A 17743-nucleotide genomic window follows, 5' to 3' on the forward strand; every position below is an offset into this window, starting at 1 on the left:
GGCCATCCTGACACCCAAATTTAATTGACCCTGATACCGGTCCGGGTGCGGGTGCACCACGCACTTTATGTATCTTTCATGCATGGTGCATGAAAACGACGAATATAAAGACAAAAGGTGGAAAGTGAAAAGACAAATCTTTTTTCAAAAATAATTAAAATGCCTTTCACTTCTATTTAGCAATGACAATGTACTACTCGCTATTAGTTTCCTTGTTATTTTGTGAAAATGAACTGCTCACCTTAAAAAAAAAAAAAAAAAAAAAAAAATTACTTTCCCTGTCTGTTCCTCGTTTGTTTTTACCTACTATAGCCGACTGCATGTTGTCCTTGTTTTAATTAAATTCCAGACTACAGTGTAGTTAAATGTCTGCCGTAACCTTTTAAAAGACATATTTTTAATCATAAACATATAAAAGAGCGTTAAAATATAGGTCGCCTTTGATATTAAATATAGATGGCCTCGAATATTAGGTTTGAAGCTGCGTTAAAAAAAAAAAATGTATGATTCGAGAGAACATGGATATCAAATTCATACCTAATGTCCGTACCATATGTTAAAAGAAGGGCCAATGAAAAGGTCCGAACCTGTGAACCTTCGCCGCTACTGATCAACCTCAATCCGGCGGTGTGCTCGTCGACGCTTGTAAGTTTCTCCGTCCAACTCTTTTGTCGTGCTTCGGCAGCCTCCATCTTTTCTTTTTCCCTAGATCTCTCTAGCTCTCAGCGCGTCGGTCTCACGGTCGGTCGTCTACAGCCAATGCAGCAGAGAAGCCTCTGCATTTTACTCGGAAAAGTCTATTGATTTAGCTTTTGTCATTTACGTGCCATTACATTATCGATGCTTCTCAAAGCACTTCTGCATTGTTCAAAAGGAAAATTAGAAAGTGAACATGGTGGTCCTCTAGATTATGCTTAATATAGAGGATTCTTTTTTCTCTCTTCATTGAGGGCCTTTGATGGCCTGGAAATATATTTCTGAAAATATAAGAAATGGAAAAATGTTTTCCAATTCTAATTTTGGTGTGTGTGATGACTCAGAAATATATTTCCAATTCTATATTTCTGAGTTTGATGGTATGGGAAAATGAAATGAAAAAAATACCAATAACAAATATATAAAAAAATCACCGCCTTTAAGCACCAGATAAGCCGTTGCCGCTTCCGAACTAACCGTGCAACCATCCATCTGCCTAAAGTAGTATTCTTAAAAATTTCAGGAATTAGGAAGTAGGTTATGTTTGTGAACTCGAACAAAGATGCTATATATTAAAAAAAAGAAAGAGCAGAAACTTGGTCCACCAATACACAATGCTATCAAATGGAACTTCAACATGAGTAAATGCTCATATCAGTGTTGAGTGATGCAGATTTAATTTCAACAGTAAATGTCTCTACAGTACATACTGCTACACTGTTTTTCCCCAAGAACAGGGTCCTGTTCTCAGAAGCACAGCTCTCAAAAGAGGGGTTTCTTTCATAGCCGACCACGTAGAACTTTCCTTTGCTGTCATCTTGTCCTGCAGGCATTTTGACTGCCGAACAAGCCTCCGGATCTTGTCCATGTCCGGAGAGATGTGCTTTATCACAGCAGTGAGCACACCAACCTTCCATGCCTTCTTGAGGTTGTGAGGCTTCTTGTAAGGGGGAGGACCCTGGTCCTTCCGCAGCCCCAACTGAGGCCACCAATCCTCCTTGCCGGTCGGCCACCACGGTGGAGCTAACCCTTTCTCCAGCGGGAACCGCCTCTGAGGCGGTTTGCAACTGCTGCATAAGGGGAGACAACAGAGACCCCAGCGTGGTGTCCTGTAGCTCCTGAAGAGTCTGAGGTGTAGAGACCATGGCCGGGCTTTCGGGAATAGCGTTCTCCGCCTGATACTTCTGCGCCCTGGACATCTTCTTCCGCCGTGCCTTCTCCGGCGGCTGCCTCTGCTTGGCGATGTCTCCGTTCTCCTTGGCCTTATTCTGCTCCTTCAGCCGCCTCAACCGGATTCGGTCCCTCCACATCCTCCGCTCAAGCTCATCGACATCAATCTCCTCCTCACTCTCGTCGTCATCCTGCAGCACCTGTTCTTCGTGCCCAATTGCTCGCGGAGTGACAAGACGAGGAGAAGGAAGGAAGACGCGCTTGCGTGCCCTGACGGGCAAAAATTTTTTTCCGAAAAAAAATTTCCGTCTCTGCAGGTGGAAATTTTTTTCAAAAAATTTCCGGAATCGACTTTAACGGTAGAAAAAAATTTTCTATGTTTGATACAATGGAAAAATTTTAAATTTTTGAATTTTTTATCTCGGTGAATAGTGTATTTCCGGCGCATCAAACGCCCCCTGAAGAAAATGTTTTCGTTTTCCTTGTTATGATGGTTTTACCTTTCTTTTCCCCCTCATTAAAGCCGACACTATTTGCTTTGTTGCAATGTAACAACGAAGCGAGCGTCCAAAATTTGAAGATCCACTCAGAAGCTCATGAACAGTCTTGTGCCCAGTGGATCCACCATGAGCAGCAGTACTAAGCCGCACGTCCTTGCAATCCCCTTCCCAGCACAAGGCCATATCATGCCCTTAATGCAGCTCTCTCATCGCCTCATCCGCCGGGGCTTCCTTGTTACCTTCGTCAATACAGAGCACATTCATGAGCGACTGATGGCTGCAGAACAACCTGGAAAGCCTTCTTCTCAAGATTTCGCCGGAGAAATCAAGTTGGTGTCTATTCCTGATGGATGTGCTAACGGATCTGACCGGAAGAAGTTCGGCACGTTCAGCAATATCATGCTGAAGGAGATGCCCGGGCCCCTGGAGAACCTGATTCTCGACACCAACATCAGAGACGCCCAGAAGATTACTTGTGTGATAGCCGATGTGCATATGTTCTGGGCGCTCGAGGTAGCCGAGAAGCTAAACATTACCAGGGTGGCTTTCTGGCCGGCATCTGCTGCTACCTTCTCCGTCGTGGCCAGTATTCCCCAGCTGCTGGAAAAACGAGTTATAGATTCGAACGGTAAGAAGCTCCCATCAAATTTGGGTAGCAAAAATTTGGCAACCAATTTTTCTGCAGATTGAATTGACATCTGAAATCTGAATGTAAGTGCATTACCCATTGCATTTATAAGATTAATTTCGGCTTTTCACAGGATTTCTGATAGAGAAGAGACCTGTACACTTATCAGACACGATGCCAGCCATGGATCCTGCTTGGTTTGTCTGGCTTAACGTCGGACAGGAAAACGAGAAAGAGTCCTTCCAGTTTCTTTTGTTATGCCTCCAATCAATTCGGAGCGATCATATCTTGTGTAATTCCTTTCCCGAGATCGAATTCCCTGCGATCAACCTCATAAAAAATGTCATGCCAATTGGGCCTCTGCTATCAGATATGCATTTGCAACCTTCCAAGCTGTGGACGGAGGACACGAGCTGTCTTGATTGGCTTGACCGGCAACCTGCTCGCTCAGTCATATATGTTTCCTTTGGAAGCCTCACCTTACTGAACCAGCGCCAACTTCTTGAGCTAGCTCATGGGCTCGAGCTCACCGGCAGGCCATTCCTCTGGGTTTCTAGGCCAGACCTCATGGATGGGTCACCCGCGGTCTACCCAGATGGGTTTGCCGGAACTTTGGCCGCGGGTCGCGGGTGCGTGGTTGAGTGGGCTCCCCAGCAGGAAGTGCTCTCTCATCCTTCTATTGCTTGCTTCTTAACCCACTGCGGATGGAACTCAACCATGGAAGGCCTGTACCATGGCCTTCCTCTCCTATGTTGGTCATGCTTTGCTGACCAACACTTGAATGAGTACTTCATAGTTGAGGTGTGGAAGGTGGGACTGAGGGTGTCAAAAGGCAAGGATGGAATAGTTAGGAAAGAAGAAATGAAGGACATGCTTGAGAAGCTGTTGAAAGACGAAAGAATAAGGATGAGGGCGATGGAGATGAAGGTCAGGGCGAGGAAGAATGTGATGGAGGGTGGTGATTCCTGGAAGAACTTTACTACTTTTGTGGATCTCATCAGCTGAAAGAGAACTACTTGGGTATGTCTTTTAGGGTTAACACTATACTCTTTCAAGCAACGAAATTTAATTCCAGCATGCAGCGTGTTTGAGTGTTTATGTGTGCCCACGCACACACATGTGCATGTGTGCGTATGTGAGTGTGTGTTGTATACATATACCTAATAATATTTTTCATTCGTTTTTCTCTTGTATTGTACCCTCTCATCTATTTTCATTTTCTTCCTCATTTCTGCAAACTCAAATGAGAATGCCACTTAGGGAGTTATGCCCTTTTCCCTGCAACGCTAAAAGGGGCCAACGACTGAGAGAGTGAGTTGCACGCACCACTCACTCAGGTCGTGCAAGACGTGTATGCAAAAAAACTCGAAACAGGGTAAAAGTTGGGGTATTGTGGAAATCATTTAAAAAGAAATGTCATTTTTAAACTTTTAATTTCTTTAGTTTTCTTTTATATTCCTACAAAAAGTTCTCTTAATATTTTGGTCATTAAGCATATTGGCACACACTTGTGGGCACATGGTACAATTTCCCAAGGTTAAACAACATGATTTAATGGGGGTTTAATGTTTAGAAACCGATCTGAAAAGGTTGGGTTCAACTAGTTTTAATGTTTTATTTTGAGGCAGGTTTCTTTGCCCCAAACTTTTCTGCCTCACCTACTTGTCATTTTCCTTGACATTTCATATCAATTCAAATGATTGGACTTGCGATAAGTGATTACAAAAAATTTTATGCCCAAAAAAAAAAAAAAACAATCAATCAACGACGCAACCTATTACCTAGAGGAAGATGAAGAAGAGGACAGTGGAAAAGGAAAGAAAAAAAAACCCAGCAATAGGCTGATGTTCAAGCCTTCGAAGTGAGGCCGGCTCTAATACCGAAGAATCATTAATGCAATTAAGCCCAATCGCCCCCAAATAAGGGATTGGGGTCGGCGAAAGGGTTAAAATACAGCCCTCCAAGAGAAAACAAAAATATCAAGACTACCAGGATATTTTCTAATTTCCAATAAACCCATCTTTAATACTCGTTTCCAACACTCCTTGTCAACAATTCCCCAGCTTCAAGTGTGAGAATTGACCATGTCCATCATGCTCTCGCACTTGTCAAGACTTTTATTTCTCAAAACCTTGTCAGGTTATCCTGACCAAGGGTGCCACAGGACGCTGCTGTAAGAATTTGCAGTGGTTGAACAAAATCAAGCATGTATCATTCACTGCACAAATATTTGCTGCAACTGATCTTCAATTTTATACACCCTTTTTCAATCCTGGGATCATCCTACCATATACATTCCTCCTTTCTTGGGTGCTCCTACAAATGCTTGTGGTGCTCTCTCTGATCTCGATGAAGAAACATGCTGCACAAAGTTGTCATTACAAGTCTTAAACAATGTCCATAAATCATCATCACTTCAATATGAATGTGCCAAACATGCAACATATACCATTTGACTATGCTTTTCATTCTGACCCTCATAAAAACATGCCCTAACTACCATCTTGGTACCTAATGAAGGGGACAATGTCTCATACGCTCCTTGAGACTCTCCTGTGACTCATGGAACAGATCCCCCTCATAGTATACAAAACTAATTGTGGCTTTTCTACAGTGATTTGTCCAAATATACTTATGAGGGCATCATGTCCAAAAATAACATGCACTATAGATCATACTTCAACAAATTCATCAATATGATAGTAAGGGTCTTCATAACTATGTCGATAAAAAGATGGTAGCATTTGTACTGATGATTTGGTTTCATGTTGAGGAGCTCCTACATGGGTTTCGTGATCAGAAATTCCGTAAGCAGAAATACTCCCTAAGAGATCTAATGTGGCCTTTATAATGGCCCCTCACATGATTATTGTGGTGGTTAGCAATTGGTTAGGTTCTATAATGCTTGATAAACAAGGCTTCAGAACTTTCCTACCATTCTTGAGTTTCTCCTTGTAGTCATCTCCTTCCCCTACATGCACTTCGAAGAGGCCAAATAACAATGCAAAAAGTGCATGTGAACTACCTACTAGAAAAGCTTAAAAGCAACCTAAACTCTCAAATTCCTAGACTAAGAATAATATTTAAGATATTTGCTGCAGAAAGCAGCCCAGATTATACAAAAAATATCAGACTAGACAAAACAAGGTGCATACTACTCCAACAAGGCTTCCACCTCTTCAAAGGCCTTAATGTGGGACCTGCCCATGAGGACAGCCCCTATTTTGTCGTCCTTGACCTTCATTTCATGGGCACGCACACGAGGAACACAAAAGACAGATGCCGTGTCTCTCCCTTGATTGTGCAGACAAAGGAGAGCATCTCTCTACTGTCCACCACTACTTTCCAAGTTCTAAACACTGTTGGCTGGAGCTTGGTCATGCATTAAATGAAGCTTCACATGGGAAACTCATCAGAGAAGAGAGCAGCCTACTATTCTTGACTTCACCAAGTTGTTTAGCCAAAAGAAATTATAACTAATGCAGACTACACAGAAATGGGAGGACCTCTCCTCCATCTCTCTTTCCCTTTTAAAGCTTGAACCTTATCAGATGTCGCCCTTACAAGCAATTAATGAAGTCCTCCAGCAGCGCACAGATAAAGCTATGGGACCCACTTATTATGTGCATGATGAAGAAGGGTTTACTTTGCCACCATCTTCTTATCCTAGAAAAGGAGAAGCTGATTGGTTGAGTAATGGGCAACCATTAATGAAGCGGAAAGGGAGAGTTCATATAAACAAGAAAGACTACCATGCTACCATTTACTAGCACATGGACCTTCCCATGCTATTCGACTGTTATTTAACTTGAACTCCAACCAAGATGACCACATGCTAAGAAGAGGTTCCACCAATTCCCTTACTAGGAACTAAGTAGTGTGCTCTCTTTTGATTAACCTAACCCGGTTTGTAATCACTTTCTTTGCCTTGCTTTCACTATAATTCGTATGAACCTCACTCTTCTAAGGATCATCGAATCATGTAATGAGATGGATTATTTTCCTTCAACTATTAATGGACAATTTCCAATTTGTTCCCTCATTTCCTTTAGCAACTACAGCATAGCACCAGAGCTCTCCATCCTGGAGGGGATCCCAAAACCTCAAATGCACAAATACGACCCCACATCATAACTCTCAAGTGGATAGGCACAGCATTGCATCATACATGAGATAAACATCTCCAAATCAAGGAGCTTTCTTGGATTAAATTTCTCCTTATGCTGATAGACCTTAACTATCCTCAACCTTGACACTTAACGAGATATACTTTCAATTGAATACTTGCCAACATCCCACTTGCCCTATTTCTAAGCTTGCAAGCCCAAATAGTTGAGAAAGCTCAGACAACCCTCTTTTGGAGTCCAGGCACTCTTGCCAACCAACTTCCATGGTGCTTGAGGCTTGTTCTAAGTCGTGCCTCATGTGGAGGTCCTAGGTCAAGCAGACAGCCATAAAACCATAGAAATGGTGCCTGCCTTGCCTAAGATTCATATTGTAAGCCCCAGCCTTGGTCAGGCCAAGCGTCGACCATGCTCTAAGCAGCCAAGCCTTCGGCCCTTAGACGCCATCGACAGCCAGGACACCTTGCTTAGGCTTGGCGGCCAAGCTACCAAGCAAACAAGCCAAGCTTACTCAACCAACCAACCAGTGGCCACCTCTTCCTCAACCTAGGTTCAACCATGAGCCAGCAAGAAAACAGGCCAAAGAAACAAACAAATGGACGACAGGCAGAATGAGGGTTTTCTAAAGGTGTTTCCCAACCACCTACCAGATTCCTAGCTTTTCCCAGCCACCAACGGGTCCGCAGGTCAGAATTTTAATTATATGAGTGCTTGCAAAGGGGTGGCCAAGAGAAATTGTGGGGTTTGGGGATCAGGGGTTGGCCATGTTCGCGGAGTGCTAACTGGACAGAAACAAGTCTGGTTCAGGCAACCTGTTATAGGATTGAAGCAAGATCCTCCCAAGACTAGCCAAGAAGATGATCGCCTGAGATTTCTGGGCCTATAGTAAACTGCCCAAGGTCGGCAAAGGGGAACTAACCTGTCAATGGCATGGCTCATGGTTGTCTGGTAATCTCCATTGGCTCTAGCAGTTTTGGTTCTCTTCCATGCCTTGCCTTCGCTTGCACACTCTCCTCACTCACCAACTACCGCATCTTACCCAACTTCCTCAATTAGATAGGTAGGTTAACCAGTTTCTGCCCAAAAAGGTGGCCTGTGACGAAAGAACCAGCCATAGAATCTCCAACAGCCGCACAACGACTCATCCTTTCATGTCATTATATTATACAGAAGAAGAACAAGGTTCTATGGTAGAGAAAAGCATTTTGCTAGCTCTCACTTTCATGCAACTCTACAGGGCCCATATTCATGGTGGAAAGCACAATGATGGAGCAGAAAAACCAAAGGCTCGTGGCAGCCAGCCATCCTCCAACGGATCTATCGAAGGCTGTCAGTCTCACCCAAAGGTGAAAGAATTCATCCAGCCATCTTTCTCTTTCATCTTGCAGCTACTATTGACCCAAATCATGATATACAGCATACACACCTACCCATTAGCTTTCTTGACCCTAATGTTCATTGAACTACTCGTAACCCTATTGCCCACCAAAAAGCAACCCAATACAGCCTTACCTATGAATTCAGTTGGACCAAAAAATGATGCATTTGAAAGAATCTATTTGGTATCCCAATTCGTTGATACATTGAAAGAATCTTTTTGGTATTCCAATATCAATAGGTTGTTTCATTCATGTATCTTTTAAAAGGAAAAAAAATCTCAGAGAGTTGTTTCATGCATTCGAAAGAGAGTAATTGGGTCCTCCCAATCTCACGGTGGTGGAGGAACTGAATTGGAAAAAAGAGGGATTCTAGTTGTAAGATATCTAATGAAACATAGCTGGAATTGAGATCTCATTCACAGAAAAAGATATCAAATCACTTAGCAAGTTGTCTCGTGTATTCCATGCTCCTCGTACTCTAGTAGGAAATGTTTGGATTAAACGTGGACTATATAAAAAATGTGAAATTATATTGAAAAAATGATTAAATGATTATCAACTAAACGAATTAACTAATTTAACAAGTTAAAAGAAACAATATATACTTAACAGTCGAGTTCGAACTCAACACTGTATCATCGATTCAAATTCAAGCGAGCTCAACTTGAATTCAAATCCAGTTTAAGCGTCACTTTTTTAAGTCCCGTCGAACTTGAGCTGATTCAACTCGACTCGATTCCACAGTCCTTGGGTCTGAGATCTTCTATCTGCGTTAGGCTTGATGCGAAGAGCCCAAAAATCCATCATGCCATTATCTCCGCTCTGCATTGGGTTAAAGAAGAGTCGTCCTCGCCTGATTTAAATATCTCAAAGCCCGTTTGAAAAGGCGGAACTCTACTGTAGAGGTGGAATGCATGTTCATGCTTGTAAGTAATAACACATTGCACCAAACATGCTATTTTTTTAGTCCACGAAAATTTTGTGTGGACAAATATGCTCTTGTTTAGATAGAATAAAAGAAATATGTTTTACAGATGAAAAAAAATTGGAAAAGGTGAAAAGACTCAAAAAGACACCGCTTTTTCTGTAATTTCAAAATGCCCCCTTTTTCTTTCTCTTTCTACTTTTATCTAGATGTCACGCCTTTCCACCTTTCCAAGTAAAATAAGCAAAAAAAAATTGGAACTGCCTTGTCCTTCACTTGAGGCAACACAGTGTAGCCCTAAATGTTGGTAAGATGGATAACCTTTAAATGACATTTTCTCGCACGTCCAATCGAACCGTTTCGAAAAAAAAGAAGAACAGAAATGGGAAAAAATATAATCTCTGATTAAGGAATAAATCATGTGGAGGACATCTGATCGGATACAGATTCAGATCAGATTTAGTTTTAAGTAATTACTCATATTCAATGCTCTTACCTTTTGAAAATCTTTGGATACAGTTTAAAATTTGGATTCGGATTGTGAAACCAGATCTTGGATTCAGATTCTGATATTTCTTCATTGGTACTAAAATTTGAATTCGAATATGACTATGTGAATACCTAAAGAAGCGGATATGGTTAAGAATATATCCACTTTAAATCTAATTCGTTGACATCCCTCCTTGCAAAGAACATTGCTTAGACAGAAAAGGAAAGACTTAACTTAGCTTCAAAAGCATAATGGCCACTAAAATATAACTGGTATTGTCACACACTCTGTCTGCCCATCAAACGGGCAAACTTTGCTAAGCCCGTTGGGGAGAGAGTGAAATAATTGCCAAACCAAAACCATGTCATGCATTTGCAAGCTCAGATTTTTAAAGATCATCCATCTTTGTATTAAATATAAAGCTTGTTAAAGTGAAACCATTCTTGAGAAGCTTTCAAAGTGCACGATAGATTTGATTTACCATCTTCGTATGCTTTGAACTGTATAAATAAATTTCATGCTGCAGGTTGACAAGCTAAAAAAAACCATAAATTAATGCCATTTGATATTCATCTCATGAAAAATTTTCATTTTCACAAGCATTAGAATTGATATGCTCTATGGGATTGGCTCCAGTAATTAATTTTGATTGGTATTCTGAAGTTGAACTAGGGCTCAAAAATCTAGGAAACTTTAATCCATGATGTTTTTGCCCAGTCTTGGTATTTTTATTCCAGCATTAGAATTCCACCTAAACAGCTGGAATTCTTGAGGAAGAGAGGGAGAGAGACATTAGAGAGATGTGATCAAACGTGGCTTAAGTGATAGAAAAATCCAAATCTTGGAGCTCAAAGAAATAATATATTGTATAGTGGTCAAGTATTAAGCAGAATATGGACGAATCGTTAATGCTACAGCCAAACACGCAAAGGATGCTTCAATCTCTTTGCGTAAATTAAATGATATTTTCATCATTAATCATATTTTTATCATTAATCATACTGACGTACCAAAATTTTATGGCCAACATATGCGTCGCACACAACTCAGGCTGCCAAATGTTAGGGGCAAGCTGCCAAATGTTAGGGGCAATCAAACTAAATTGTCTAGGGTAAGGGAATCCTTCAAATCCCGTGGCTTCACTAAACCAATGGCCGTGATTTTCTGATTTTCCATTCAAGCACAAGCTTAGAAAGGAGTTTGGCTTGATCAGTGACGCAAAGAAAAGAATCTCCAACTGAAACTTGCGCACATATTCGTGGTCGGCTGCAACGCTCAAGATAAGGTTGATATCTGCGGAAAAGGATAGAAACAACGAACCGAATGAGCATATTTTCAAATCAAAAGATATTGTACAACCAGAAAACAATCATCTAAGAAGCAGTAAACAAGAAAATAAGTAGCTATAAATGAGACAGTCGATGGAAGAATTGGTATTTCGAGCAGCCACCATAGATATAGGTCTCACAACATGGTGTCCTTCTCTTCTTCTTCTTCTTTCAGCCCCTACTTTGGTCGTTCTATTGAAAAGAAAAGGTTATCAGACCTCCAGGTAATCAGACGCTCACGCGGCAAAATGGCGCCAGATTTCTCAACCGAGATGTGATAAAGAATGACCAACCGATGCAGAAACCAGAAGCGGTAGCAGCGCAAATCAGATCATCCGTGTGCTTAGATACCAAAAACGATCATGAAACCAAAGGGAAGAAGACATTAACTCTTGTAGTTTCTTGGTCATCGATGATTTATGCGCAGGATTTTGTTAATCATTTGGCCAACATGATTTATTTCTTACCATTAAAGATCCGTTTTCTTTTAAGGAAGCCAGTGGAGCATAAAGTTTCTTTGATTGTAAACTTGGATCAGTGGCCAGCGGTGCGTCTGTTTCAGACCATCGGATCATCTTGACTGTAAACTTGACGATGGGAAGCAAACGGGGAAAGCGAGAGAGAGAAAGATAGAGAAATGCTGGATGATCAATCCCTCCACTGTATATTCCAGGGTCCTTCGACCATGGGGTCTCCGGAATGCACAGGCGCAGAGCCGAGTTGCCTCACCATGATTCCGGTGGTCACCATGAATCCGGTGGTCTATAAACGCAGGAGAGAGAGCTGCACCAGAGTGGCAGAGCCACCATAGATATAGGTTTCACAACCTCCTTCTCCTCCTCCTCCTCTTCTTCTTTCTCAGCCCCTTCTTTGGTCATTCTATTGAAGAGAAAAGGTTATCCGACCACTCCAGGTAATCAGACGCTCACGCAGCCAAATGGCGCCAGATTTCTCAACCGAGAAGTGATAAAGAAAGACCAACCGATGCAGAAACCAGAAGCGGTAGCAGCGCAAATCAGATCCTCCATGTGCTTAGATACCAAGAACGTCATGAAACCAACGGGAAGAATATATCTACTCTCGTAGTTTCTTGGTTATCGATGATTTATGCGCATGATTTTGTTATTCATTTTGCCACCATGATTTTTTTCTTTCAATTAAAGATCCCTTTTCTTTTACTGAAGTCGGTAGAGCATAAAGTTTCTTGGATTGTAAACTTGGATCAGTGGGCAGGGAGTGCGCCTGTTTCAGACCATCGGATCATCTTGATTGTAAACTTGACGATGGGAAGCAAAAGGGAAAAGCGATCTCAGGAATGCTGGACGATCAATCCCTTCACTGTATATTCCAGGGTCCTTCGGCCATGGGGTCTCAGGAATGCGCAGGCGTAGAGCCCGAGTTGCCTCACCATGATTCCGGTGGTCTGTAAACGCCGGACAGAGCTGCACCATGATTCCGATGGTCTGTATATTCTTGCGTTACCAGCAGTTCTTAAGGAGCATCATCTGTCGATGAAACAGCCATTTGAACCACAGCCCTGGTTGGGCAGGCGTCCGACTTAAGCAAAAACCATGACAAACACCGGCTGTAGATCAGACTCGTGCTGATGCAGAAGACACCACAAGTGGGCCGAATCCCGGCTCGCCACTCCGCTTGGTTGGACTGGGGTCAGACTTTGGCTCAAGTTTGGCAGGAAGCTCTCCTTCATCTACAGCAGAACAGAAAGATGGTGCTTAGATACAATGAATTTCAGATGATATTGGTTAGATTCTTATGCTCCACTGTAACTTGTTTGGATCAGAGGACTTCATGGTTCCCATGCTTGGTTTAACAATCACCTGGTTGGTGTGTACATATGCTTCATCTTTAAATGTTAGTGCCAAAATTAAGAAGTTTCATTTTGTTTCAAGTGATATATATATATATGTGTGTGTGTGTGTGTATATAGCGAAAAAGGGAGAGATTGGTAAATACTTGACCATTTAGGCAAGACACAGCAACTAGACCTACCAAAAATAATTATTAAATCTTTTCTTGCAATCTAACCTTATGATATGACCTCAAGAGTGATTTAATGGGGAACATGTATTAAGTTAAGTCATTTTACATTTTAATCATGTTTTTTTAATAGTCAAAAAATGAATAGGCATTCTTATGGCTTCAACTTTTTATAGTAGGAAAAATCAGCGTTTTTTTACAAAGATAACTGAATTAAAACATGATTACATTGGTTGCTGCTTATGAATACGTTAGGATGTTCATAATTTGTTTATAATATTTTTAATATAAAATTGAGAAGTATGGTTTCATCTCTTACGTAGCCTAGTATCACACACGGACATGTATATATAGGGGTGAATTAGTTCAGTATGTACAAGCTAATAGCTTTATTTAACGGAAAAGCTGAACAACCAGATGGTGTTTGATAACTTCAGTTAAGGCTGATCTGAAATTCATGCTGCATGAGTCTCGTTGTTTATAGTTTTGAACAAATAGTGGATCACATGGATCGTCACATTTGTATAATTGTGTTCATTTTGTATTTCCTAGTACTGTTATTCGACAAAGGCTTACATATTTTTTCACAGATATTGTTAAATTGTTCATTTGCTTGTGCAAACGACATTTCAAACACAAAGGAAAAATATTAGTCATTTGTAGCTTTTACTAGAGGAAGACTTGATCAGGGTGCATTTGGAATTGATAAATAGTTAGTAGCCCATTAATGACCAGTTTGGATCTTAAATCTACAAATTTGAGAATTCATGCAATCCACTATTTGCCGGATGCGGCATGAATCTCGGATCAGCATCATATCCGAGTCTGAGGCTATCAAACACGACCTGGTTGTTCCACTTTCATTAGAAGTTAGCAGCGATTTTACTTACTAAACTAATTTTGTTATTTAAATAGTTCAAGAATAATCTGATTATCCCGGCATATATTTTAATTTAAATGGTTCTCTCTCTCTCTCTCTCTCTTTCAATATATACATATAATTCGACAGGATTTGAAAATAAATGTTCTAACTTTTTGAGGGGATTGAAATAAGAGGCTTAATTGACTGATTTATTGGCTGACTAATCCTGATTTAACGATCAAAAGAGTTTGGAAACTGTTGTTGAGGACGACGTGAGCTACCATTCAACAATCACAATATTAAGAAATCAGTTTATTATGCATGAGTTTATTTTCTCCCAAAAGTGTATCTTCTGAACCAAAAATTTTTGCCTTGGTTGACAGTGGGTTTCATGAAAAAAAAAATCATATATATATATATATGTGTGTGTGTGTGTGTGTGTGTGTGTGGAGCAGGATGACAATGATCATAAAGTGAATTCATGACTAGTAAAAGAAGGTGCTTGTCTGTAAATTGTGATGGCTTGAAACAAAATCAAACTTCTTTAATTTGGCTCTAACATCTCATGATGAAAAACAAGTAGATCGTTAAGCCAAGCATGGAAATCATGAAGTCCTCTGATCGAAACAAGTTGCACTGGAGCATAAGAGTCTAACCAATATCATCTGAAATTCATTGTATCTAAGTATCATCTTTCTGTTCTGCTGTAGATGAAGTAGAGCTCCCTGCAAAACTTGTCCCCTTGGCTGACCCCATTTCAACCAAGTCGTGTGGCGAGCTTGGATTTGGCACACTTATGGTGCACTCTGGATCATCACGAGTGTGCAGCCGAGGGTTTGTGTTGGTTTTACTCTTAGTCGGAGGCTGGCCCAACCAGGGCAGTGGTTCAAGCCGCAGGTCCGTCCACAGATGATGCTCCTTGATAACCGGTAATTCGGTGGCGCCGCCACACTCGCCGGCTGGTACAGCTCGGTCCGGCGTGTACGGGACACAGGACTCACGAGGCCGCCAGGCACCTGTTGTGTTCGTGCTGAAACTCGGTTCTACGCTCTCTGGAGAACCCATGGCCGAGGGCTCTGTCTCAATCTGCTCATCATAATCCTCCGCCGGATCTTTCCAGTCTAAAAGATCGTCCGACGTAATATCCGGCGAAGATATCGACTGCCCCGCATGACTTGGGGTTGCAGCACTTGCTTCCTGTTGGATTCCACCACCTTCCGCTTCATCGTCTTCCTGCTTTGCAGCTTCTTCTTCAAAAATCTTGCAGAGTACATAGTTATGGGGCGCGTTGTCCTCGATCGTCTTCTTGGCAGTGCTCGTCTCAGCATGTTGAGAATCAATGAGTCGGTATTCGTGCATGGTCCAGTTACGGTAGCGTCGGCTCCTTCTCTCGCCGATCTTGTGGCCTTGTTCGTCAACAATGTCTTCTTGGGGAGCGCTCATCATCCAAAAGCCGTCACCAACTGGTCGATCTGAGGGAATCGGCCCGCTCCCCGGTGGTCTATCAATTGGAGAGAAGAAGTACCAGACCTCCTTCTGATTGGGTGTTTTCACTGTAATCAAACGCTTACACATCAACGTGCGAATTTCCATTGCTTAGATATCAAGAACGACGAACAGATGCAGAAATCAACCAGAAAATGTAGCTGTGTAGAACTGTTTATTAGGCGTTAGATGTCAAGAACGGTGAAATTAAACCATTGGCGCCGGAGAAGAGAATGAATTTCTTGTTATCAATGGATTAAGCAAGCGAATTCGTTTATTTTGCCGTGATTTGTTACAACTAATTAACATCAGTCTTCTTTGCAACGAAGTCAGTGGAGCATGAAGATTCTTCGAATCGACTAACTCAATGACAATTCAGAGAAAGTACAGGTTTACAAAGCATGTTTTATCCGTCTTGCCTAACTTGATGACCATGGTAAGCAAATTAGTTAACTTAGAGAGTGAGAGGGAGAACCTCGAATGAAGGTATCTGGATCGATGGAGAACATGTCGACGGTGGGGATGAGGTCGCCGTACTCGGAGTGCAGGCCGTCTGGATCATACACTTTCTTCCGGAGGTAGTAAATCAAGAGACGATCTGCATCGTCGAAGTCGAACCTTGCTACCCTTTTTGTTTTGCGGGGCTGCCTTGGTTTCCCCATCCTCACAGCACAGCCAACTGAGAAAGAAGCCCAAGAACGTCAAGATTCAGCCAAAACAAGAGATTCGGAAGAGAAATGCTCAGAATGCACGAGAATGTTACATGAGGCGGACTTCAAGTGTCAACGTCCTGGGCTTTGAACCCAGGGCAGTATGAGGGAGCAGAATTATGGTTTTAAAATTTTGATAAAAGTTAAAATATTATTTTTTTAATTTTTATAATAAAAATTTATGTCTAATTTGTTTGGGAGGGGGCCAGGATCCTGCCTGCACCTAATGACTCTCCAAATCTGTCGGATATATGAATCGGATGAATGTCCAATTACATGCAAATGTTAGATATCGGTTTTGGATCTTATGAATCACATCCAAGACATCCGACCAAACCATTTGGAAAAAATTGAACATAAAAAAATTTGATATCATGATTAAGAAATCAGATCAGATACAAAAAAAAAATGACATATGATCGAATTCTATATAAATGGTTGAACTTGAAAAGCCTAGCTCTATCCCAAATTGATGTAAATAGATTGTGATCATTAGATCTTAGTCTTGTAGGTTTGAACAACTAAAGTAGGAACTTAATTGAAAAAACGGGAAACACTAACAAACAACTTAGATTTTCATTTAGATCCAATATGTCGCTTGGAAGGGTAAAAATGTCATTTAATCATTATGAAAATGTGTTTCTAAAGAGCAAACTTTCGAGAGAGGTCTACGTTGTTCTATCGATAGTTAATGACTAAAATACCCTTAGTTCACACGAAAAAAAAAAAAAGCTAGAAAGACATTTTTTTTAATAAATTACCAAAATATTCTTTCCTCCTTACTTACTGTTCAAACTTTCTTTCATTTAAATGTGCTTCAGCTTATTTTTCACTGCAATAGTTCGTTCGGGTCAGACTGTCCATAAATGTGAGAAACAAATAGGAAGAAAGCCGGTCACCTTATCTCAGTCCTCTTGTTCTCAAACTAGGCCCTTTCCTTCCCATTAATAAGTAGTCGCAGCTAACATTTTTTATTTTATTTTATAGGTTGAGGAAGATTCATTTTAAATTAGGTACTGCATATGGAATGTCATAATAAAGTACCTCTCTTTTTATTTGATAGGTTTTCATAAGAAGCATGAATTACAAAAACATGTTTTTTTTAATTTTATAAAGAAAAATAGGCATGAAAATAAACATTTTTCTTTTGTTTTCCCGTGCATTAGTGTTTCTCATTTGTATCTTTATCTCACATTGTTTTGGCAGCTATTTCATGTCGTGGATTTGGGAGCTAGTGAGGCTAAAACCTGGTTTATTTTGAAAATTTTAGTTTTATATCTAAAATTGTACGAAATTAAGGGGCTTATAAGAGGGCTACATAACAACTTACTTGAACTAGACTTTTGAATAAGTCCTTAGGAAAATTTGGTTTTATGAAAATCAAGTTTTATGAATACTTGATTAAAAACTTAGTTTTTAAAACTTGAACCAAATGTTTCGATGAAAAG

General features: G+C 40.9%; 3 protein-coding genes across 3 annotated transcripts; 1 reads left to right on the forward strand and 2 right to left on the reverse strand.

The window, feature by feature from the left end:
- Nucleotides 1-1316: 1316 nt before the first annotated feature.
- LOC116258899 (ETHYLENE INSENSITIVE 3-like 1 protein) lies at nucleotides 1317-2082 on the reverse strand. The gene is given in 2 exon segments (XM_050079318.1): nucleotides 1317-1762; nucleotides 1764-2082. Coding segments are annotated over 2 exon segments (597 nt in total). The 5' UTR covers nucleotides 2007-2082; the 3' UTR covers nucleotides 1317-1408.
- Nucleotides 2083-2109: 27 nt separating this feature from the next.
- LOC116258897 (UDP-glycosyltransferase 83A1-like) lies at nucleotides 2110-4180 on the forward strand. Its single transcript, XM_031636344.2, has 2 exons — nucleotides 2110-2994; nucleotides 3128-4180. The coding sequence occupies exons 1-2, from the start codon at nucleotides 2463-2465 to the stop codon at nucleotides 3997-3999; spliced, it is 1404 nt and encodes a 467-aa protein (XP_031492204.1). The 5' UTR covers nucleotides 2110-2462; the 3' UTR covers nucleotides 4000-4180.
- A 10601-nt stretch (nucleotides 4181-14781) lies between these two features.
- LOC116258835 (NAC domain-containing protein 19-like) lies at nucleotides 14782-16247 on the reverse strand. The gene is made up of 2 exons (XM_031636248.1): nucleotides 16061-16247; nucleotides 14782-15653 (listed from the first exon to the last, which is right to left on the reverse strand). The coding sequence occupies exons 1-2, from the start codon at nucleotides 16245-16247 to the stop codon at nucleotides 14782-14784; spliced, it is 1059 nt and encodes a 352-aa protein (XP_031492108.1).
- Between the last annotated feature and the right edge of the window lie 1496 nt (nucleotides 16248-17743).

Source organism: Nymphaea colorata, chromosome 8 (genome assembly GCF_008831285.2).
Source record: "Nymphaea colorata isolate Beijing-Zhang1983 chromosome 8, ASM883128v2, whole genome shotgun sequence".
Classification (NCBI taxonomy): Eukaryota; Viridiplantae; Streptophyta; class Magnoliopsida; order Nymphaeales; family Nymphaeaceae; genus Nymphaea; species Nymphaea colorata.